At 40.4% G+C, this 23,429-nt stretch overlaps 4 protein-coding genes and 1 long non-coding RNA gene across 6 annotated transcripts; all 5 read left to right on the top strand.

Annotated features, from left to right (window-relative positions):
• The first annotated feature begins 93 nt into the window (after positions 1-93).
• LOC311251418 lies at positions 94-2,730 on the top strand. The gene is made up of 3 exons (XR_014621400.1): positions 94-171; positions 272-345; positions 2,449-2,730. It is a non-coding gene; the product is annotated as an uncharacterized lncRNA (long non-coding RNA).
• A 3,220-nt stretch (positions 2,731-5,950) lies between these two features.
• Positions 5,951-9,075, top strand: LOC311251383 (uncharacterized protein). The gene is made up of 4 exons (XM_084343778.1): positions 5,951-6,207; positions 6,307-6,367; positions 7,104-7,273; positions 7,426-9,075. Exons 1-4 carry the CDS (start codon positions 5,987-5,989, stop codon positions 7,490-7,492), a joined length of 519 nt encoding a protein of 172 aa, XP_084199904.1. The 5' UTR covers positions 5,951-5,986; the 3' UTR covers positions 7,493-9,075.
• A 1,388-nt stretch (positions 9,076-10,463) lies between these two features.
• LOC311272104 (sialoadhesin-like) lies at positions 10,464-14,849 on the top strand (the record flags this gene model as incomplete). Its single annotated transcript, XM_084378264.1, has 9 exons — positions 10,464-10,593; positions 10,882-10,927; positions 11,028-11,101; positions 12,144-12,488; positions 12,618-12,714; positions 13,100-13,323; positions 13,556-13,783; positions 14,156-14,425; positions 14,572-14,849. Exons 1-9 carry the CDS (start codon positions 10,542-10,544, stop codon positions 14,847-14,849), a joined length of 1,614 nt encoding a protein of 537 aa, XP_084234390.1. The 5' UTR covers positions 10,464-10,541.
• A 157-nt stretch (positions 14,850-15,006) lies between these two features.
• LOC311251354 (B-cell receptor CD22-like) lies at positions 15,007-19,094 on the top strand. Of its 2 annotated transcripts, XM_084343731.1 has the most exons (6): positions 15,007-15,365; positions 15,611-15,690; positions 16,586-16,667; positions 16,767-16,827; positions 17,123-17,292; positions 17,445-19,094. In XM_084343731.1, exons 1-6 carry the CDS (start codon positions 15,074-15,076, stop codon positions 17,522-17,524), a joined length of 765 nt encoding a protein of 254 aa, XP_084199857.1. In that variant the 5' UTR covers positions 15,007-15,073; the 3' UTR covers positions 17,525-19,094. The 2 variants fall into 2 exon arrangements, with proteins under 2 accessions (XP_084199857.1, XP_084199858.1); XM_084343732.1 differs by lacking the exon at positions 15,611-15,690 and having other exon boundaries at positions 15,010-15,365.
• A 1,099-nt stretch (positions 19,095-20,193) lies between these two features.
• LOC311272074 (myelin-associated glycoprotein-like) lies at positions 20,194-23,169 on the top strand (the record flags this gene model as incomplete). Its single annotated transcript, XM_084378188.1, has 6 exons — positions 20,194-20,442; positions 20,759-20,776; positions 20,877-20,950; positions 21,957-22,298; positions 22,406-22,636; positions 22,898-23,169. The coding sequence occupies exons 1-6, from the start codon at positions 20,366-20,368 to the stop codon at positions 23,167-23,169; spliced, it is 1,014 nt and encodes a 337-aa protein (XP_084234314.1). The 5' UTR covers positions 20,194-20,365.
• Between the last annotated feature and the right edge of the window lie 260 nt (positions 23,170-23,429).

Raw genomic sequence — 23,429 nt, 5'->3', positions numbered from 1 at the left:
AACTATGTGTGTAAAACACAGCTTTAGTATGATGTGGGTGTTTACTAGCATTTGGCACGTCATGTATAAACTAAAGAGGAAGTACATCTAGTAGTTTAAGAGCCTGATATCTGTCTTGTGCTCACTGACAACTGAGGAACGGTTTCTTTCAAGACGACGTCCGTCTTCATTGTAAGTAGAATTGTTTGTTGATGTGACTGATACTGTAAACCTCCTGTGTGCATCATTATTTTATCTGCTGACATGTTTTATTGTCTCTGAAACCTCACAGAGAGATCAGAGGAGCAGATATGAGTTTAACTGCAGCAGTGAGTGGATTTGTGGTCTTCCTTCTCTCTGTGTCAGGTACAGTTACATTTACTGCATTTAAAGAGGGAATCTTGACTTTTGCATGAAGTAGCTGTGTGCTCAGCACTTTTACACGCTGTAAACTGAGAATATTTTGGGTTTTCAGAACTTTTCCCTCCTTGTACTGTTTAATCTGTTCTAAAGTGGACCCTGGCTGCAGAAGCACCAGCTCATGTGGAGGACGATTAGTTTGTATCTGCAGCTACTTTTATCACAGTGGAGTTTTTTGGAGGGATATTGTTCTCACAGTAAAACCCCAAAAACTGACTGTACTTCTTGTATATGATCGTACATCTGCACCACCGCCTGCTAATTCTGTTAGTGCTGTCTGACCTCAGTGTGATGTTTCCATGCTATATGCACGCAGCTTATCTCACGTCATAGCTGCTTGAAGCAGTTTCACACACTTCAGTGTTCTGCTTGTATTTTTAGTTTTCACACTTAACTCAGCAGCATCCTGAGCACAGAGTGAACAGAGAGAACTGACCAAGAACAGCACAGACTCTAATAAATAATATTTCTCCTCTTATCCTGGTCAGTAAACTGCATTAAAGGTCACAGGTTCAATACATTCCTGTTCACTTCACTGCACCTTCAGACTGGGTGCACATTGAGTTTAACTGTAGAAAGCATGTTCACATCTTCCACTCTTCCTTTGCATTGACTGTGAATAACTAAGCTAACACTTTGTTTGTGTTCAGCCTCATTTCATTCGGAAATAATTTTAAAGCCATGAAGAATTATTTTTGCTAAGAGTTAGAAAGTTACCAGAAAAGGGAAGTTAACATGTGTGTATTACTACTCTGTGTAAAATGCCTCGTCTGTGTGAATGGATCAAGGCAAGGCAAGTTTATTTGTATAGCACAATTCAGACACAAGGTAACTCAAAGTGCTTTACAGGAGCATAAAAATTACATTAAAAGCATTTTAAAACAGGTTAAGAAATAGGAAAGTAGGCTACAATGGAAAAATTACATTAGAAACATTTAAAAATACATTAAAACAAAACATTAAAACAAGTTAAGAAATAGGAAAGTAGGCTAAAATAGCCTACGCCAGCTTAGAGACAACAATAGAGAATAAAAGTCACAGAGAAAATAAAAGTCACAGTGCAGTTCAAAGCCTTAAAATTACTTCAGTGAAAGGCAGTGGCAAACAGAAAGGTCTTCAGCCTTGATTTAAAAGAGGTGAGAGTCGGAGCAGACCTGCAGTTTTCTGGGAGTTTGTTCCAGATGTGTGGCGCCTAATAACTGAATGCTGCTTCTCCATGTCTAGTTTTGACTCTAGGGACTGAAAGCAGACCTGAGCCTGATGACCTCAGAGGTCTGGGTGGTTCGTAACGTAGCAGCAGATCAGAAATGTATTTTGGCCCGAAACCATTCAGTGCTTTATAAACCAACAACAGGATTTTGAAAACTATTCTTCGACTGACTGGAAGCCAGTGTAAAGATCTGAGAACTGGAGTGATGTGATCTACTTTTTTGGTTCTTGTTAGGACTCGAGCAGCAGCGTTCTGAATCAGCTGCAGCTGTCTGATGGATTTTTTTAGAGAGTCCTGTACAGACACCGTTACAGTAGTCCAGTCTGCTGAAGATAAATGCATGGATAAGTTTTTCCAAATCCTGCTGAGACATAAGTCCTTTTATCCTGGATATATTTTTAAGATGATAGTGGGCCGCCTTTGTTATTGACTTAATGTGGCTGCTGAAGTTCAGGTCTGAGTCCATGATTACACCGAGGTTTCTGGCTTGGTTTGCAGTTTTCAACATTATAGATTGAAGCTGAGCAGAGACTGTGAGTCGTTCTTCCTTGGCTCCAAAAACAATTATTTGAGTCTTATCTTTGTTTAACTGAAGAAAACATCCAATCATTGATTTGTTCAATGCATCTACTTAGCATTTGTATGGGATTATAGTCCCCTGGTGAGATGGTTATGTAAATTTGTGTGTCATCTGCATAACTATGGTAACATATTTTGTTGTTTTCCATTATCTGAGCTAGAGGAAGCATGTAAATGTTGAATAGTAGAGGCCCCAGAATGGAGCCCTGGGGTACTCCGCTTGTCATTTTCATCAAAGCAGATGTCTTCCTGTGTTACAGTGATACAGGGTCAGAATGACTGGGGAGTGACTTACAGCTCTACTGAGATCTGTGCCTTAAAAGGAACAACAGTGGACATGAGCTGCACCTACAGATACCCATCCACAGCAAAGAGAGTTAAGAATAAATTCTGGTTCACAAAAGAGAGTAATGATCTGAGAACAGATCGAAAGTATTCAGGTCGTGTGCAGTATATCTGTGGTAACAACGACTGCACTCTGAGAATCACAGACCTGAGAGAGAGCGACTCAGCTGAGTACAAGTTCGGATTCATTACAGACCAAGAAGGTGGAAAATATACTGGTTCACCTGGAGTCACATTGTCTGTCACAGGTAAGATTTTCATCTGAATGTGTGTGTGTGTGTGTGTGTGTGTGTGTGTGTGTGTGTGTGTGTGTGTGTGTGTGTGTGTGTGTGTGTGTGTTGACATTCAGTCTAAAATGAAGACTTTTGTTTCTTATTCACATATTCAGATCTGCAGGTGAGGGTGAACAGCTTACAGGTCTATCCCTCTGTGCTGAAGTGTCACAGCAGTTGTCTTCTACCTGGTCGTCCTCGCTACATCTGGTACAAGAATGGACAGATCGTTCAGGGACAAACATCTTATTATTCGGGCTACTTCACTCCTACAGACAGCTTTTCCTGTGCTGTAGAAGGACATGAGAACTCCCGCTCTCCTCCACTGTGTGAGTTTACTTGCAGTCGTCCACTGAAATAACACCTGGTGGAGCCTTTTGAGCCTACCTTTTGAACTGTACCTTAACTACATGTAATTCAGTGGTATTTGGTGATTCATTGTGCAGAATTGGATAAAAAAACAAACAAATCACAGCCCCATGAGATTGTAGACATGATGCATAAATATCTTTTATTGTCTGCGCTGCAACGTTAAACAGTTAAATATCAGCTCACACTGGAGATTATGCAAAACAAGATTTACCTGCTTTATGTTTTCAATTTGAATTAAAAGTAAGATGAGCTAGCTTTAGTTTTTCAGATGTGTGCCTTATGTGGATCCCTAATGCCAACAAACATATTGAAATTAAATATAAAATGTGTTCATGTTTTCTCCTCCAGATGTCCTGAGGGTTGATCCTTTGTCAGAGAGTTCTTCTGCTGAGATAGTGGAGGGCAGCTCAGTGACTCTGACCTGTAGCAGTGATGCTAACCCAGCAGCTAACTACATCTGGTACAAGGAGAATGGAATTGGAAATTTTGACTTTCTCGGTAGAGAGTCACATTTCTTCAGCTCCATCCAGTCCTCTGACTCTGGAAGGTATTACTGTACAGCTGAGAAACAGCCGGGGAGGACATCTAAATACATCTCTATTGATGTGAAATGTGAGTAAAATTGAGCTAATTTAAAAAGCATCAAGCCACTAATGACAACTTTTTAAAGCTTTACCATCCAGTCAAGTGTTTCACTGATCATTCACACTCATCCACAGTCTGCTGCTGTTGTTCACTGAGCAGCTACAGTAGATGATGAAATGACGTTTTATTTACAAATTGTTTCTAGATCTGCACAGATGTTCATTGATCCAGAAAACCAGCTCTAAAGTTTCAGATGCTCCCACACATAAATACACATCCAACATCTAATGTGGCCAGAGTCCTGTGATCAACCCTGTCTCTGAGACATGATGTTTAGTACTTATACACTAGTTTGTATTGCCACAAACATTTTGACGGAAACAAAATTGCTGTCTTGATTTCGTTACAGGGACACATTTTGAGGATTGTAGGAAGAGAAAACTTTTTGTTCCCCACACAGTTAAATTACAGAACCAACATCATCAGTTGGGACCAGAAATTCACTGGAGAATATCAGAATGAATATAATTTTCTTTTCCAGTTCTCCATTATTTGAAACATATGTGTGTGATGTAATTTACCAAAGTTTACCCTTAAAAATGGAACAGGAACATGTTGCCCTAACACACACACATACACACATGTTGTGGCACCAGCTGCAGTCCTTTTCAAGAATCAACAAATGATGGAAGAATTTTCGGCATGTTTCACAAAATGAAATCTTACAATTTTATACCTATTTCCGGATGTCTGGAAATCCAAATGCAAAGGGTTGAATCAACCTGCACTGCCTGCTGTATGACACATATATCCTTACTGTATTTCATCTGTAACTCATCTGCAATCTAAAAATTAAATGTAAAATGTGTTCATGTTTTCTCCTCCAGATGCTCCAAAGTTTCCCTCTGTGACAGTGAGTCCCTCTGCTGAGATAGTGGAGGGCAGTTCAGTGACTCTGACCTGTAGCAGTGATGCTAACCCAGCAGCTAAATACACCTGGTACAAGGAGAGTGAAGACTCACCAACAGCATCAGGACAGATCTTCACCATCACTGACTTCAGAGCTGAACACAGTGGGAATTATTCCTGTGAAGCCCAGAACAGAAGAGGAAGAAATAAAACCACCGTACATCTGACTGTGGCAGGTAAGTTTTTGATGGTAGTACAGATGATATAACAGTCGATAGTACAGAAATGCCATTTTTAAAAATGTTATTAAGCATAATAATCATTAATAATATTTTTTTACTTAAAGTAAAAATAAGGAATGTATCAGCTGGAATGTTTTCAGTAAGAGGAGAACATTATTGACCTCACCTGGGGATACTGTAGGAGAAGAAGCACTCTGCGAGGCTTCTTCACCTGACAGTCACATCCTCTGGATAGGAGGCAGAAAACAGGAGTGTGTTCCAGTTATCTGGGAGTCAGCCTCAGGAAGGAAGATCAGATCAGATTTTATCTTTCAGGTGAAACAGTGGTCAGAGTCTTTGCACTCTGTTACATAATGAAGGGCTCATAGGAATAAAATAATCTTGTTTACATGTGTCGACCTTTAAAATGTTCAAGAACGTGTTCCCTGATGTTTCTGTGGGTGTCCTGCTGCAGTTTCTAGTACAGTTTTTGCTTCTTGAGAGTCTTAATTCCCTGTGCACTCAGAGCGAGAGTTTTGTCTTTATTGTTGGGCTCCTGCCAAGCACATCCAATGTGGCTGTTGGCTTTTGTCTTGTGATCTCTCCTGCTCATAATACATGTGGAAAGAATGCCAGTTTGAAGCCCAGGTGTGAAAACTGCCCATTTATTGGTTTGTTAGGATGGTGTGTTGTTGTTTGCAGATGATACTGTCCTATTGGCTTCTTTAGACCTCGACTGCCAAAACTGATGATGATGAGAAAAGCTCTGACATACTCATTTTACTGCTGTGCATTTACAGAGTGAGACATGGCATGGTTGTTTTCACCTGAGCTAGATTGTACATTTGGACTCAAATACCATCTCAGCCAGTATGTTAAACCATACCTGCTCGGCTCAGTTATATTTTGCAGCGATAAGTAATTGCTGTACAGAAATGTAACTTAGAAACTGTGCCTTACATTTTTTGTCCAGCAGAGCTCACTGTGGAGTTTATTTTTCAACCTAATCTCTATCATGTCATGTACTATACTACATGTGTCCACAGCCTGACAGATAGTCCACCTTTATTGAGCAGGACATTAATTGCTTTAATATGCTCACATGCACTATTATACTGGACATGTTTGTTTTTTTCCTTGTTTTATCATATATCACTCTCTGGGACCAACAGACCGAAACATGCTGTAACAGCCTGATTAACTGTCTGTTTTCTTTTGATCACCATTTCTTAGGATCAGGGAAATCAGTGGCTGCTGGAACAATCACTGTCGTTCTCCTGGCTATCATATCCCTCTCTGTCTTCCTGTGGATCAGGTGAGCAGTTCTGTTTCACTGAATCATTGAATGTTCAATCACAGCAATTCAGAATTAAAACATTCAGTCGTTTATGTTTTAATTAACTCTCCTAACCAGGAAAAAGAGGACTTCCAGGGAATCTACTGAGGCTGAAGAGAGACCAGACGACAGGGAACATGTGAGGATAGTTGTGTATTTTACTCTAGTGTGTGAAGGAGAGGTATCGCAGGTCCTTCCTTCCTGCTGCTGTCAGAGTCTACAACCAGCACTGCTCCCAGTAGACCTCACTGTGCACTGTGCAATAAAAAACTCTGCACATATCCACACACTTTCTGGTTTGCACAAATTGGACAATTTTTAATATCCATATTTATTATTTATTGTTTGTAAATAAAAATACCAACTGTTTAAACTTACACTGTCCATATTATAAATAATAAATACTATGTCATATTGTAAATACCGATTTCATATTGTAGATATTATGTATATACCAGTTAAATTCTATTTCTTATGTCTTATTATATTGTTTATTTTTTACTTTTATTACTGTTTAAGTGTGATACTGTCCTTTGGCTGTTGTGACAAAGAAATTTCCCCATTTGCGGGACAAATAAAGGAATTCTGATTCTGATTCTGATTCTGAGAAGAAATAAAACCCAGTCTGGCTCCTGTTTATTCATACTGCCGAGCCACTCAGTGTCTTTAAGGGCTTCTAGAAAACTCATCTGACAGAGGAGGACTTCATGTTGCACTTTTGACAACAGGGATATTAGCTCCATTATTACCACAGCTGCTTCTGCTTCGGCTGTTTTCATCCTGGTTTCAATCCTCTGCAAGAATGCACTGTTCAAATGAAAGACTCATATAAAATATGTAGCTGAAAGTAATTCTGTTTATGTCTACCTGACCAGGGACAGCCGGAGGAGCAGGACGACTTTCAGTACGCCACCATCCACTTCTCCAACAACCAGGCAGATAATCTGTACTCCAACATCAGACCAGCTCAGCCTCGAAGACACGTGGAGCAACAGGAAGTCGAGTACGCTGCTGTCAGATGTACCAGTGCCAGTACCGCCCCGAGGTGAGCGGCTCTCCACACAGGGACACTGTGCAAGATTTAAATGACTTCACTTTGAAATGCTTTTGGATTTTCCTGATCTGTCTTTATTATCATCACTGTTGGGATGTGATGGGAGTTGTTATATTTCATGCAATATCTTTTTCTTTCCTTAGAGCCAGAGGTCAGGGAGCTGCAGAGGATCCAGCTGTGTTGTACAGCACCGTCAACAAAACCCGCTGACCTGCATTTATAGTCTGATATTTCTGTTTCTTCATAACATTTGTATTAAAGCAGGAATATGCAATAGAGACAATTATATATCTAACCTAACATACACCAGTGTTCAGCTTAGTGGAAGAACGTGTGAAGTATTTTATGATTTTATTATCCATTTAATTGTAAATATAACTTGTAACATGCTTTTTACAGCAACTTGATAAATGAAAGTTCAACTTTTATCTTTGAATTAGTCTCTGACAACTGTTCTTCATCCCAAATCTCCCCTGCAGCCGCCAAAACATACCTGAAGTAGTTGAAAAATACTTGTGAATTACTCTCAGACCAAACCATAGGAGTCTAAGAAGTTAGAAGTGTTATAATAATAATCAGGATATTTAAAAATGAAAACTAATAATGTTAATAGTACAACTATGATAGCAGCTTGTAAATAATACATTGCCTCTTTCCGTTTCTTTCCCTTCCCACTTTGTCATGGTAGGTGGTGGTAATGCACCTTAACGCTGGCTGAGTGTAATTGTTCTTTTTCTACACATTTGTACAGTTATGGTAAGAGCCTCTCTCTCCACCTCCCTACACTCGTATTTTGAGTGTAATTCATTTGCCAAAAAAGAGACAAAACACACAGTAAACAAAGTTAAAGATGAATTTGACTGAGCATTATTGTTTCCTAATTCTCTATAGATATTGTGATGATATCGTTATTTGGGCCGCGATAACTGTGTTGTTAAAATCTGATATTGTGACGGCCCTAATCCCAATACACCTCTTGCCCCGCCCACTTAGCCCTACCCCTCTGTTTTGCACCTTCACATCTACAGTAGTGTGTCCTGACTCTTGTTGGGACAGAGGACAAAGATCTCTCCAAACTGAGGCTTTTGTTGGAGGCACACTTCAAACTGAGGGTTATCAGAACTCTCTGCTATTTCAATGTATTATGGACCTTTTCTTTATAACCAGCTTAAAACAATCGCTACTAGATCACTGATGTCTCAGTAACTAGCTAATGTTACATCATGTTATTTTGTTGTATATGTAACTTTTAAAGTTCAAAGTTCTTTATCTGTTTTCCTGCAGCTCAGTCGCCAGAATAAAATGTTGTCATTTTACGTTTCTGCAAACTACGGCTATCCTAAAATTTGTGTCATACGTACTATATCGACATCTCTACAATACGTGTCATATCATGTTCATATTACCTGTTTATGAGCTGACTTTCATATCAGGATGTGGAGGGTAATGTGGCGTTTCAGCATTTGTAAGCATGAAACCACGTCATTTTTTAATGTCCAGACATTTCCAAACATGATCTTTTCCTAATCCTAACAGTGTTTTGTTTGACTAAACCTCATCAGACCATTAGCACAGTGTTGCCACGACATACAATTTAATATTGTACCTAAAGAGACATACAGAACAGATGCAACATAAAAAAGTTTCAACATATTTGTGGTTTTGAAAAGCGTACAGTGCCAACTTATTTCCTGGTGATTGGGTTGTTTATCCTGACCTCTCAGTCTGACTCTTGTGCTTTTGTAACATGTTTATTTTACCCTGGAGATCAATAAAGTATCATACTTACTGAATTAATTAATTAATTGAGTGGTTAATAAACTGTTCCAGATTTATTAGATATTTCAGACCATACTTTCAGGTGACTTTATAACACATTAAACATCTCTTAACATAATGTCTTAGAGTGGACGGATGATTGAAACTGGGCTTCAGTGACCCACCACTTAAAACAAATGTGGGTCATGGGCAAAAAGAGGGGCGCCAATTGTCCCTTCCTCTACTTCAGGTGTTTGGCTCACACCCATCTTTGAACTCGGCCTTCGTTATGATCTCAACTCCACACCTGTAAAGTTTTGTTACTGCATCTTGTACGATTGTGACAAAATCTGTCCACAGAAAGACAGAGACATAAAAAAACACCTGGCAATGATCTCAAAACTGCCTCTGTGGTAGTTCTTGCTACACCTACTGTAGAACACACACACACACACACACACACACACACACCGGTCATGGTGTCACTGCTTGTAAAAATAGGCAGCCATGGTGTGAGGGCAGTTTTTCATGTGTCAACATGCACTAGTTGTGAGTGTTGTATCAAACTGTCAGAAGGCTGTTACACCCTTTTTAAAGCCTGAATCTTGACTGTAGCTGCTGATCGAAGCACAAGCTTGACCACATGTGGAGGGCGTAAATGACGTCTTTTCAAACCATTTTGTGATCTTGGGGCTCCTGGAGGCCTGGTTTACACCTGACAAGCTGTATGGAGCCTCTTTATGTTGGGTTTTTCTGGTAGTTTTTTTTTACTTTTTAAAACAAGTCTTCAGTTGTTTCGGAGAACGCTGCGACACTGTTTCCCTGTGAAGCTCCAGAAATGTTTTGTGGACCACAAAACTTCACCCCACTTTCCATCAGCAAGTCAAAATGAAAGAAGTTTTAGTCTTAAAATGTGAAAATAAAGTAAATTGAATGTAATGTAACATTCAGTGATGGAGGATAAAATGTTGTTTCAGGCTCCTGATTCAGTATCTCTGATGTTTCTCTGCCCTCTAGTGGGGAAGTTTAAGTGTGGCACATTCAGGCTTCATCACTGTGAGTGCTTCCTCCTCTGTCTGCTTTAAAGGGCCAGTTCACCCAAATTACAAAAAGACACTTTCTCTCTTACCTTCAGTGGTTTATAGCCATGCAGATAGTTTTGATGTGTTTCTCTGCACACTGTGAGGTTTGGGTGTTTTCTTCAAATGTTAGGTGACACTTTGTTCTACATGTTGGACATCTCTGCACAGTTTATCAATCTGAACCACCTGAACGAGCCAAAGTCATTAAAAACCACTGTGTGTCCTCACCAGATCCTTCCAGTCTTCTTGAACTGTGTGTGTCACATGTTCATGGGTTGTTACACTAACAGACGTGGGAGTTTCTCACAGCTCAGTGTTCTGCTTTTCTCTGCACACAGCAGCAACCTGACTGCAGAGTGAACAGAGAAGAAACAAACCAAGAAACATCAATAACATGTCATTCTCCATCCTCTCTTATAATGAACCCTCTGCTCTTCATCCTCTTCAGTCAAACTGCCTCGTGGTTCACAGGTACAATGCATTCCTGTTCCTTCACTACACCTGCAGACTGTGTGACATCCTGCCTCAGAGCACATAGAGATGAACTGTAGAGGGCAGGTGTAAATATTTACAATCACAATCAAAAATGTGACTTAATGCATCCCATACTGCATTTATTATTGCATTTATACTTTGCAACACAACACAACTTTAGTACGATGTGGGTGTTGACTCGCTTTTGACACGTCATGTATGTTAATAAGCTAAAGAGGAAGTACATCTAGTGGTTTCAGAGCCTGATATCTGACTTCTGCTCACTGACAACTGAGGAACGGCTTCTTTCAAGACGACGTCCGTCTTCATTGTAAGTAGAATTGTTTGTTGATGTGACTGATACTGTAAACCTCCTGTGTGCATCATTATTTTATCTGCTGACATGTTTTATTGTCTCTGAAACCTCACAGAGAGATCAGAGGAGCAGATATGAGTTTAACTGCAGCAGCGAGTGGATTTGTGGTCTTCCTTCTCTCTGTGTCAGGTACAGTTACATTTACTGCATTTAAAGAGGGAATCTTGACTTTTGCATGAAGTAGCTGTGTGCTCAGCACTTTTACACGCTGTAAACTGAGAATATTTTGGGTTTTCAGAACTTTTCCCTTCTCATCCTGTTTAATCTGTTCTAAAGTCGACTCTGGCTGCAGAAGCACCAGCTCATGTGGAGGACGATTAGTTTGTATCTGCAGCTACTTTTATCAAGTTTTTTGGAGGGATATTGTTCTCACAGTAAAACCCCAAAAACTGACTGTACTTCTTGTACATGATCGTACATCTGCACCACTCCCTGCTAGTTCTGTTAGTGCTGTCTGATCTCAGTGTGATGTTTCCATGCTATATGCAGACAGCTTATCTCACGTCATAGCTGCTTGAAGCAGTTTCACACACTTCAGTGTTCTGCTTTTATTTTTAGTTTTCACACTTAACTCAGCAGCATCCTGAGCACAGAGTGAACAGAGAGAACTGACCAAGAACAGCACAGACTCTAATAAATAATATTTCTCCTCTTATCCTGGTCAGTAAACTGCATTAAAGGTCGCAGGTTCAATACATTCCTGTTCACTTCACTGCACCTTCAGACTGGGTGCATGTTGAGTTTAACTGTAGAAAGCATGTTCACATCTTCCACTCTTCCTCTGTTTGTGTTCATCCTGGTGTCGTTCAGAAATAACATACAAAAGTCATGAAGTGTTATTTATTTAAAGCATTAGTTAGAAAGTGCCTATTAAAGGGAAGTTAACATGTGGGTGGGGTAACATAAGTATTTTGTACAACTTTTCTTCAGCATCTCAGAAAAGTGTGTAAAACATGTTTTTATTAATTTTCTGTGCGGAGGACTTTTTGCTGACGCATGATTAAGAACTTTTGATGACAGTAATTAGTCTGATAATGGAGGATTTTGAAGCATGTCCATGTTACCTTTCCCCCACATCATATTGGTAGTATGCTCACCTTTGTCTTATTAACTGATTGTTAACTGAAGTTATTCAGTTTCATTGTGTTTTCTGATGTTCTCTGTGTTACAGTGATACAGGGTCAGGATGGCTGGGGAGTGACTTACAGCTCCACTGAGATCTGTGCCTTAAAAGGATCAACAGTGGCCATGAGCTGCACCTGCAGATACCCATCCACAGTAGAGAGAGTTGAGAATAAATTCTGGTTCACAAAAGTGAGTAATGGTGTCTATACGGATCTGAAAACAGACCCAGAGTATTCAGGTCGTGTGGAGTTTAAAGGTGTTGACAAGGACTGCACTCTGAGAATCACAGACCTGAGAGAGAGCGACTCAGCTGAGTACAAGTTCAGATTCATTACAGACCAAGAAGGTGGGAAATATACTGGTTCACCTGGAGTCACTTTGAGGGTCACAGGTAACATTTTTATTCATATTTTAATTATTTCCAAATGTTCAATATAAAGACAACAATAATATAAATGTGTTGTGTGTGTATGTTGACAGTTTGTCTAAAATAACATTCTTGTTCCTTCTTCACATCCAGATCTCCAGGTGAAGGTGAGCAGATCCTCAGATCCTAGCAGGAGAGACCTGAAGTGTCACAGCAGTTGTCGTCTACCTGATCGTTCTTCCTACATCTGGTACAGAAATGGACAGAAAGTTCAGTCACAAACATCTTCTACTTATTCAGTCTACTTTAATTCTACAGACAGTTATTCCTGTGCTGTTAAAGGACATGAGGATTTCCCCTCTCCTCCAGTGTGTGAGTTTACTACACTAACATAACACCATCTGATGGAGTCTTATAACTACATGTATTTTAATATGGAGACCCTCATTGTGACTCTTCATCAACTCTGGTTTAAAAATGATCAAAACTTTGTTTTATCTTTCAGGTGTCAATGATCGACCCTGCTACAGAGTGATTTACACTGACAGAAGCATCTGTGCCTCCAAAGGCTCATCAGTGGACATTTCTTGCAATTACAGCAGTTCTGACTCTTTCAGATCTAAATTCTGGTTCAGTCCTGAAGGTTCTCATCAGTGGCAGAGTCCTTCACAGCCTGAGGACCTTAGTGAAGACTCCCAGTATGCAGGTCGTGTTCAGGTCCTTGACACATGGAGTGGACGCTCCACTCTGAGAATCACTGACCTGACGGAGAGTGATTCAGCTCAGTATCACTTCAAATTCACAACAACAAGCTCTCAATGGAAGAGTCATTTACCTGGTACAACTCTGACTGTCACAGGTACTGATGAACACACACTGATGTAAAACATCAACATAGTACATTTAGAAACAGTGAACATGTTGAAAATGATGGATCATCATGAGTTTGTGTAATAATGACTGTTGTGTTGGCACTAATGTTCACTGCTAGTTCTAGGAATAGTAACTGTTGTGTTGTCGTGTATGTACATCTATCACTGATTTCTGTCAGAACCAGTGATAATAATATTGTTTCTTGTTCTCATATCCAGCTCTGCAGGTGCAGGTGACCAGAACAACAGTCCACCAGTCTGATACTGAGGCAGAGCTGAAGTGTCACAGCAGCTGCAGTCCAGCTGGTCGTCTTTCCTACGTCTGGTTGAAGAACGGACAGAAAGTCACAGGGGTGGAGACATCTTCTTTTAAAGGCCGGGTTTATCCTGGAGACATCATCTCTTGTGCTTTGAAGGGACATGAGAACTACGGCTCTCCTTCAGTCTGTGAGTTTGATCCACTGTATCAGGAAAAAGACATTCATACACACTGGCTTCTGAAAGTTGTAGATGCAGCAGAATTAAATGTATCTGGATGAAGTTAAACTGCTACAACTAGAGGAGCCTTTGTAAGAGAAGCAATATTCACACTGTCAGGACTCTGCAAACAGGACCTGAACACAACCAGCATGTACAGTATGGATAACAATGTGTAAAGGTTTTGAAAATTACAAATTATTAACAGCTTGTTATTGACTGTCAGTTCCCATTATAGTCAACAATATGGACAGCTGCTGTGATAATGGGGACAATCAAAAAGAAAGAAAAACATTTTTTTGTGTGATATATTTAAATAATGCATGTTCATATCTCCTCCAGATGCTCCAAAGCTTCCCTCTGTGTCAGTGAGTCCCTCTGCTGAGATAGTGGAGGGCAGTTCAGTGACTCTGACCTGTAGCAGTGATGCTAACCCAGCAGCTAATTACACCTGGTACAAGAAAAATGGAGATCCAGACCTTCAACTTCTCAGTAAAGAACCACAGCTTGTCTTCAGCTCCATCCAGTCCTCTGACTCTGGAAAGTATTACTGTACAGCTGAGAAGGAGCTGGGGAGGAGGACGTCTGAATACATCTCTATTAATGTGACATGTGAGTGATAATCATGATTGAAAGCTCTGTCTGCTTCACAGTAACAATCTGATGCTATAGTTCACTGAGCAGCTCCAGTGGTTGCTGATGGAGATTCACAATGTGTGGCTGATTTTATAGTTAACTTGTTAAATCATCTCCTCCAGATGCTCCAAAGACCTCCTCTGTGTCAGTGAGTCCCTCTGCTGAGATAGTGGAGGGCAGTTCAGTGACTCTGACCTGTAGCAGTGATGCTAACCCAGCAGCTAACTACACCTGGTACAAGGAGAACCAAGAAGTTTTTCAAGGACAAGAAGGAAGTTATCATTTCTCCTCCATCAGCTCTGAGGACAGAGGGAACTACTCCTGCAAGTCTGAGAATCAACACGGCCGTTTAGGCTCTGAGTCTGTATTAATTGATGTCCAGTGTAAGTATGAAACATGAGTGCTTCTGTTAGTCCAACGATGGATTCACAAGAAGGGACCAGTGGGTTGATTTGTTCTGTTGGAGAAGTGAAGCCATCTGTTAATTCTAGGACAAAAGTGGTAATTCATTTGTACGAGTCAGTTTTATTTCTTTCATGACAGAGACAGAGGGACACAGAGGATGTCTTTGTACATTTCAGTTAACACTTACAAAACCTGTCCTAGTACACAACATGTTACATAATGAACTCTCTTTGTGTATACTCTCCTCCAGATGCTCCAAGACTTCCCTCTGTGTCAGTGAGTCCCTCTGCTGAGATAGTGGAGGGCAGTTCAGTGACTCTGACCTGTAGCAGTGATGCTAACCCAGCAGCTAAATACACCTGGTACAAGGAGAATGAAGACTCACCAACAGCATCAGGACAGATCTTCACCATCACTGACTTCAGAGCTGAACACAGTGGGAATTATTCCTGTGAAGCCCAGAACAGAAGAGGAAGAAATAAAACCACCGTACATCTGACTGTGGTGACAGGTGAGTTTTTGATGGTAGTACAGATGATATACGTAGTCGATTGTACAGAAAATGCCATTTTTAAAAATCTTATTAAGCATACTAATTAACAATAATACATTTTTCTTAAAATAAAAACAAGAAATTGATGAGCTTGAAGACGGAGACTGAAAAGAGGAGAACATTGTTGACCTCACCTGGGGATACTGTAGGAGAAGAAGCACTCTGCGAGGCTTCTTCACCTGACAGTCACATCCTCTGGATAGGAGGCAGAAAACAGGAGTGTGTTCCAGTTATCTGGGAGTCAGCCTCAGGAAGGAAGATCACATCAGATTTTATCTTTCAGGTGAAACAGTGGTCAGTCTTTGCACTCTGTTACATAATGAAGGGCTCATAGGAATAAAATAATCTTGTTTACATGTGTCGACCTTTAAAATGTTCAAGAACGTGTTCCCTGATGTTTCTGTGGGTGTCCTGCTGCAGTTTCTAGTACAGTTTTTGCTTCTTGAGAGTCTTAATTCCCTGTGCACTCAGAGCGAGAGTTTTGTCTTTATTGTTGGGCTCCTGCCAAGCACATCCAATGTGGCTGTTGGCTTTTGTCTTGTGATCTCTCCTGCTCATAATACATGTGGAAAGAATGCCAGTTTGAAGCCCAGGTGTGAAAACTGCCCATTTATTGGTTTGTTAGGATGGTGTGTTGTTGTTTGCAGATGATACTGTCCTATTGGCTTCTTTAGACCTCGACTGCCAAAACTGATGATGATGAGAAAAGCTCTGACATACTCATTTTACTGCTGTGCATTTACAGAGTGAGACATGGCATGGTTGTTTTCACCTGAGCTAGATTGTACATTTGGACTCAAATACCATCTCAGCCAGTATGTTAAACCATACCTGCTCGGCTCAGTTATATTTTGCAGCGATGAGTAATTGTTGTACAGAAATGTAACTTAGAAACTGCGCCTTACATTCTTTGTCTGGCAGAGCTCACTGTGGAGTTTATTTTTCAACCTAATCTCTATCATGTCATGTACTATACTACATGTGTCCACAGCCTGACAGATAGTCCACCTTTATTGAGCAGGACATTAATTGCTTTAATATGCTCACATGCACTATTATACTGGACATGTTTGTTTTTTTCCTTGTTTTATCATATATCACTCTCTGGGACCAACAGACCGAAACATGCTGTAACAGCCTGATTAACTGTCTGTTTTCTTTTGATCACCATTTCTTAGGATCAGGGAAATCAGTGGCTGCTGGAACAATCACTGTCGTTCTCCTGGCTATCATATCCCTCTCTGTCTTCCTGTGGATCAGGTGAGCAGTTCTGTTTCACTGAATCATTGAATGTTCAATCACAGCAATTCAGAATTAAAACATTCAGTCGTTTATGTTTTAATTAACTCTCCTAACCAGGAAAAAGAGGACTTCCAGGGAATCTACTGAGGCTGAAGAGAGACCAGACGACAGGGAACATGTGAGGATAGTTGTGTATTTTACTCTAGAAGAAATAAAACCCAGTCTGGCTCCTGTTTATTCATACTGCCGAGCCACTCAGTGTCTTTAAGGGCTTCTAGAAAACTCATCTGACAGAGGAGGACTTCATGTTGCACTTTTGACAACAGGGATATTAGCTCCTTTATTACCACAGCTGCTTCTGCTTCGGCTGTTTTCATCCTGGTTTCAATCCTCTGCAAGAATGCACTGTTCAAATGAAAGACTCATATAAAATATGTAGCTGAAAGTAATTCTGTTTATGTCTACCTGACCAGGGACAGCCGGAGGAGCAGGACGACTTTCAGTACGCCACCATCCACTTCTCCAACAACCAGGCAGATAATCTGTACTCCAACATCAGACCAGCTCAGCCTCGAAGACACGTGGAGCAACAGGAAGTCGAGTACGCTGCTGTCAGATGTACCAGTGCCAGTACCGCCCCGAGGTGAGCGGCTCTCCACACAGGGACACTGTGCAAGATTTAAATGACTTCACTTTGAAATGCTTTTGGATTTTCCTGATCTGTCTTTATTATCATCACTGTTGGGATGTGATGGGAGTTGTTATATTTCATGCAATATCTTTTTCTTTCATTAGAGCCAGAGGTCAGGGAGCTGCAGAGGATCCAGCTGTGTTGTACAGCACCGTCAACAAAACCCGTTGACCTGCATTTATAGTCTGATATTTCTGTTTCTTCATAACATTTGTATTAAAGCAGGAATATGCAATAGAGACAATTATATATCTAACCTAACATACACCAGTGTTCAGCTTAGTGGAAGAACGTGTGAAGTATTTTATGATTTTATTATCCATTTAATTGTAAATATAACTTGTAACATGCTTTTTACAGCAACTTGATAAATGAAAGTTCAACTTTTATCTTTGAATTAGTCTCTGACAACTGTTCTTCATCCCAAATCTCCCCTGCAGCCGCCAAAACATACCTGAAGTAGTTGAAAAATACTTGTGAATTACTCTCAGACCAAACCATAGGAGTCTAAGAAGTTAGAAGTGTTATAATAATAATCAGGATATTTAAAAATGAAAACTAATAATGTTAATAGTACAACTATGATAGCAGCTTGTAAATAATACATTGCCTCTTTCCGTTTCTTTCCCTTCCCACTTTGTCATGGTAGGTGGTGGTAATGCACCTTAACGCTGGCTGAGTGTAATTGTTCTTTTTCTACACATTTGTACAGTTATGGTAAGAGCCTCTCTCTCCACCTCCCTACACTCGTATTTTGAGTGTAATTCATTTGCCAAAAAAGAGACAAAACACACAGTAAACAAAGTTAAAGATTAATTTGACTGAGCATTATTGTTTCCTAATTCTCTATAGATATTGTGATGATATCGTTATTTGGGCCGCGATAACTGTGTTGTTAAAATCTGATATTGTGACGGCCCTAATCCCAATACACCTCTTGCCCCGCCCACTTAGCCCTACCCCTCTGTTTTGCACCTTCACATCTACAGTAGTGTGTCCTGACTCTTGTTGGGACAGAGGACAAAGATCTCTCCAAACTGAGGCTTTTGTTGGAGGCACACTTCAAACTGAGGGTTATCAGAACTCTCTGCTGTTTCAATGTATTATGGACCTTTTCTTTATAACCAGCTTAAAACAATCGCTACTAGATCACTGATGTCTCAGTAACTAGCTAATGTTACATCATGTTATTTTGTTGTATATGTAACTTTTAAAGTTCAAAGTTCTTTATCTGTTTTCCTGCAGCTCAGTCGCCAGAATAAAATGTTGTCATTTTACGTTTCTGCAAACTACGGCTATCCTAAAATTTGTGTCATACGTACTATATCGACATCTCTACAATACGTGTCATATCATGTTCATATTACCTGTTTATGAGCTGACTTTCATATCAGGATGTGGAGGGTAATGTGGCGTTTCAGCATTTGTAAGCATGAAACCACGTCATTTTTTAATGTCCAGACCCTTATGAGCATGAGCTTTTCCTAATCCTAACAGTGTTTTATTTGCCTTAACCTCATCAGACCATTAGCACAGTGTTGCCACGACATGCAATTTAATATTGTACCTAAAGAGACGTACAGAACAGATGCAACATAAAAAAGTTTCAACACATTTGTGGTTTTGAAATGTGTACAGTGCCAACTTATTTCCTGGTGATTGGGTTGTTTATCCTGACCTCTCAGTCTGACTCTTGTGCTTTTGTAACATGTTTATTTTACCCTGGAGATCAATAAAGTATCATACTTACTGAATTCATTGATTAATTGATTGGTTAATAAACTGTTCCAGATTTATTAGATATTTCAGACCATACTTTCAGGTGACTTTATAACACATTAAACATCTCTTAACATAATGTCTTAGAGTGGATGGATGATTGAAACTGGGCTTCAGTGACCCACCACTTAAAACAAATGTGGGTCATGGGCAAAAAGAGGGGCGCCAATTGTCCCTTCCTCTACTTCAGGTGTTTGGCCCACACCCATCTTTGAACTCGGCCTTCGTTATGATCTCAACTCCACACCTGTAAAGTTTTGTTACTGCATCTTGTACGATTGTGACAAAATCTGTCCACAGAAAGACAGAAACATAAAAAAAAGCACCTGGCAATGTTCTCAAAACTGCCTCTGTGGTTGTTCTTGCTGCAGTAGGTGTCCCCAGGACCACGTTTTGCCATGGTGACACGCACACACACACACACACACAGCCATGCTGTGAGGGCAGTTTTTCATGCGTCAACATGCACTAAAGTTGTGAAGTGATGTATCAAACTGTCAGAAGGCTGTTGCACCCTTTTTAAAGCCTGAATCTTCACTGTAGCTGCTGATCAAAGCACAAGCTTGACCACATGTGAAGGGCGTAAATAACGTCTTTTCAAACCATTTTGTGATCTTGGGGCTCCTGGGGGCCTGGTTTACACCTGACAAGCTGCATGGAGCCTCTTTATGTTGGGTTTTTCTGGTAGTTTTTTATCTTTTAAAACAAGTCTTCAGTTGTTGAGGAGAACGCTGCGACACTGTTTCCCTGTGAAGCTCCAGAAATGTTTTGTGGACCACAAAACTTCACCCCACTTTCCATCAGCAAGTCATAATGAAAGAAGTTTTAGTCCAGGCTTCATCACTGTGAGTGCTTCCTCCTCTGTCTGCTTTAAAGGGTCAGTTCACCCAAATTACAAAAAGACACTTTCTCTCTTTCCTTCAGTGGTTTGTAGCCATGCAGATAGTTTTGTTGTGTTTCTCTGCACACTGTGCTAATGTTAGGTGACACTTTTTTCTACATGTTGGACATCTCTGCATAGTTTATCAGTCTGAACCACCTGAACGAGCCAAAGTCATTAAAAACCACTGTGTGTCCTCACCAGATCCTACCAGTCTTCTTGAACTGTGTGTGTCACATGTTCATGTGTTGTTAACTAACAGATGTGGGAGTTTCTCAAAGCTCAGTGTTCTGCTTTTCTCTGCACACAGCAGCAACCTGACTGCAGAGTGAACAGAGAAGAAACAAACCAAGAAACAGCAATAACATGTCATTCTCCATCCTCTCTTATAATGAACCCTCTGCTCTTCATCCTCTTCAGTCAAACTGCCTCGTGGTTCACAGGTACAATGCATTCCTGTTCCTTCACTACACCTGCAGACTGTGTGACATCCTGCCTCAGAGCACATAGAGATGAACTGTAGAGGGCAGGTGTAAATATTTACTATCACAATCAAAAATGTGGCTTAATGCATCCCATACTGCATTTATTATTGCATTTATACTTTGCAGCACAACACAACTTTAGTATGATGTGGGTGTTGGCTCGCATTTGGCATGTCATGCATGTTAATAACCTAAAGAGGAAGTACATCTAGTGGTTTAAGAGCCTGATATCTGTCTTCTGCTCACTGACAACTGAGGAATGGCTTCTTTCAAGACGACGTCCGTCTTCATTGTAAGTAGAATTGTTTGTTGATGTGACTGATACTGTAAACCTCCTGTGTGCATCATTATTTTATCTGCTGACATGTTTTATTGTCTCTGAAACCTCACAGAGAGATCAGAGGAGCAGATATGAGTTTAACTGCAGCAGCCAGTGGATTTGTGGTCTTCCTTCTCTCTGTGTCAGGTACAGTTACATTTACTGCATTTAAAGAGGGAATCTTGACTTTTGCATGAAGTAGCTGTGTGCTCAGCACTTTTACACGCTGTAAACTGAGAATATTTTGGGTTTTCAGAACTTTTCCCTTCTCATCCTGTTTAATCTGTTCTAAAGTCGACCCTGGCTGCAGAAGCACCAGCTCATGTGGAGGACGATTAGTTTGTATCTGCAGCTACTTTTATCACAGTCTTGTATACTTACTTCTTGTATATGTTCGTACATCTGCACCACCGCCTGCTAATTCTGTTAGTGCTGTCGGACCTCGGTGTGATGTTTCCATGCTATATGCACGCAGCTTATCTCACGTCATAGCTGCTTGAAGCAGTTTCACACACTTCAGTGTTCTGCTTTTATTTTTAGTTTTCACACTTGACTCAGCAGCATCCTGAGCACAGAGTGAACAGAGAGAACTGACCAAGAACAGCACAGACTCTAATAAATAATATTTCTCCTCTTATCCTGGTCAGTAAACTGCATTAAAGGTCACAGGTTCAATACATTCCTGTTCACTTCACTGCACCTTCAGACTGGGTGCACGTTGAGTTTAACTGTAGAAAGCTTGTTCACATCTTCCACTCTTCCTTTGTTTGTGTTCATCCTGGTGTCGTTCAGAAATAACATACAAAAGTCATAAAGTGTTATTTATTTAAAGCATTAGTTAGAAAGTGCCTATTAAAGGGAAGTTAACATGTGGGTGGGGTAACATGAGTATTTTGTACAACTTTTCTTCAGCATCTCAGAAAAGTGTGTAAAATAAGTTTTTATTAATTTTCTGTGTGGAGGACTTTTTGTTGACACATGATTAAGAACTTCTGATGACAGTAATTAGTCTGATAATGGAGGATTTTGAAACATGTCCATGTTACCTTTCCTCCACATCATATTGGTAGTTTGATCACCTTTGTCTTATTAACTGATTGTTAACTGAAGTTATTCAGTTTCATTGTGTTTTCTGATGTTCTCTGTGTTACAGTGATACAGGGTCAGGATGGCTGGGGAGTGACTTACAGCTCTACTGAGATCTGTGCCTTAAAAGGATCAACAGTGGCCATAAGTTGCACCTACAGATACCCATCCAGAGTAAAGAGAGTTGAGAAAACATTCTGGTTTACAAATGTGAGTAATGATGTTGTGGATCTGACAGCAGACCCAGAGTGTTCACATCGTGTGCAGTATATCTGTGGTAACAACGACTGCACTCTGAGAATCACAGACCTGAGAGAGAGCGACTCAGCTGAGTACAAGTTCAGATTCATTACAGACCAAGAAGGTGGGAAATATTCTGGTTCACCTGGAGTCACTTTGTCTGTCACAGGTAACACTTTCATCTAAATATTTATTAAGTCCTGGGTTTTGTGTGTGTGTGTGTGTGTTGACATTCAGTCTAAAATTAAGACTTCTGTTTCTTATTCACATATTCAGATCTGCAGGTGAGGGTGAACAACTTAAATGTCTATACCTCTGGGCGCCGCTGGGCATGGCTGAAGTGTCACAGCAGTTGTCTTCTACCTGGTCGTCCTCGCTACATCTGGTACAAGAATGGACAGATCGTTCAGGGACAATCACCTAATTATTATCCAGGCTACTTCATTGCTACAGACAACTTTTCCTGTGCTGTAAAAGGACATGAGAACTCCCGCTCTCCTCCACTGTGTGAGTTTACTTACAGTCGTCCACTGAAATAACACCTGGTGGAGCCTTTTGAGCCTACCTTTTGAACTGTACCTTAACTACATGTAATTCAGTGGTATTTGGTGATTCATTGTGCAGAATTGGGTGACAACCAAATCACAGCCCCATGAGATTGTAGATATGATGCATGAATATATTTTTCTGTCTCTGCCTTATGTGGATCCTAATGCCAACAAACATATTGAAATTAAATGTTAAATGTGTTCATGTTTTCTCCTCCAGATGTCCTGAGTGTTGAGTCAGAGAGTTCTGCTGCTGAGATAGTGGAGGGCAGCTCAGTGATTCTGACCTGTAGCAGTGATGCTAACCCAGCAGCTAACTACATCTGGTACAAGGAGAATGGAATTGGAAATTTTGACTTTCTCGGTAGAGAGTCACATTTCTTCAGCTCCATCCAGTCCTCTGACTCTGGAAGGTATTACTGTACAGCTGAGAAACAGCCGGGGAGGACATCTAAATACATCTCTATCAATGTGAAATGTGAGTCAAATTGAGCAAATTGATCAAATTTGAAAAGCATCAAGCCACTAATGACAACTTTTTAAAGCTTCATCATCAGTCAAGTGTTTCACTGATCATGCACACTCATCCACAGTCTGCTGCTGTTGTTCACTGAGCAGCTACAGTCGATGATGAAATGATGTTTTATTTACAAAGTGTTTCCAGATCTGCACAGATGTTCATTGATCCAGAAAACCAGCTCTAAAGTTTCAGATGCTCCCACACATAAATACACATCCAATGATCCATCCAT

Source organism: Pagrus pagrus (assembly GCF_965226575.1).
Source record: "Pagrus pagrus genome assembly, chromosome: 2".
Taxonomy (NCBI): domain Eukaryota; kingdom Metazoa; phylum Chordata; class Actinopteri; order Spariformes; family Sparidae; genus Pagrus; species Pagrus pagrus.
This window is presented reverse-complemented; position numbering and strand designations above follow the sequence as displayed.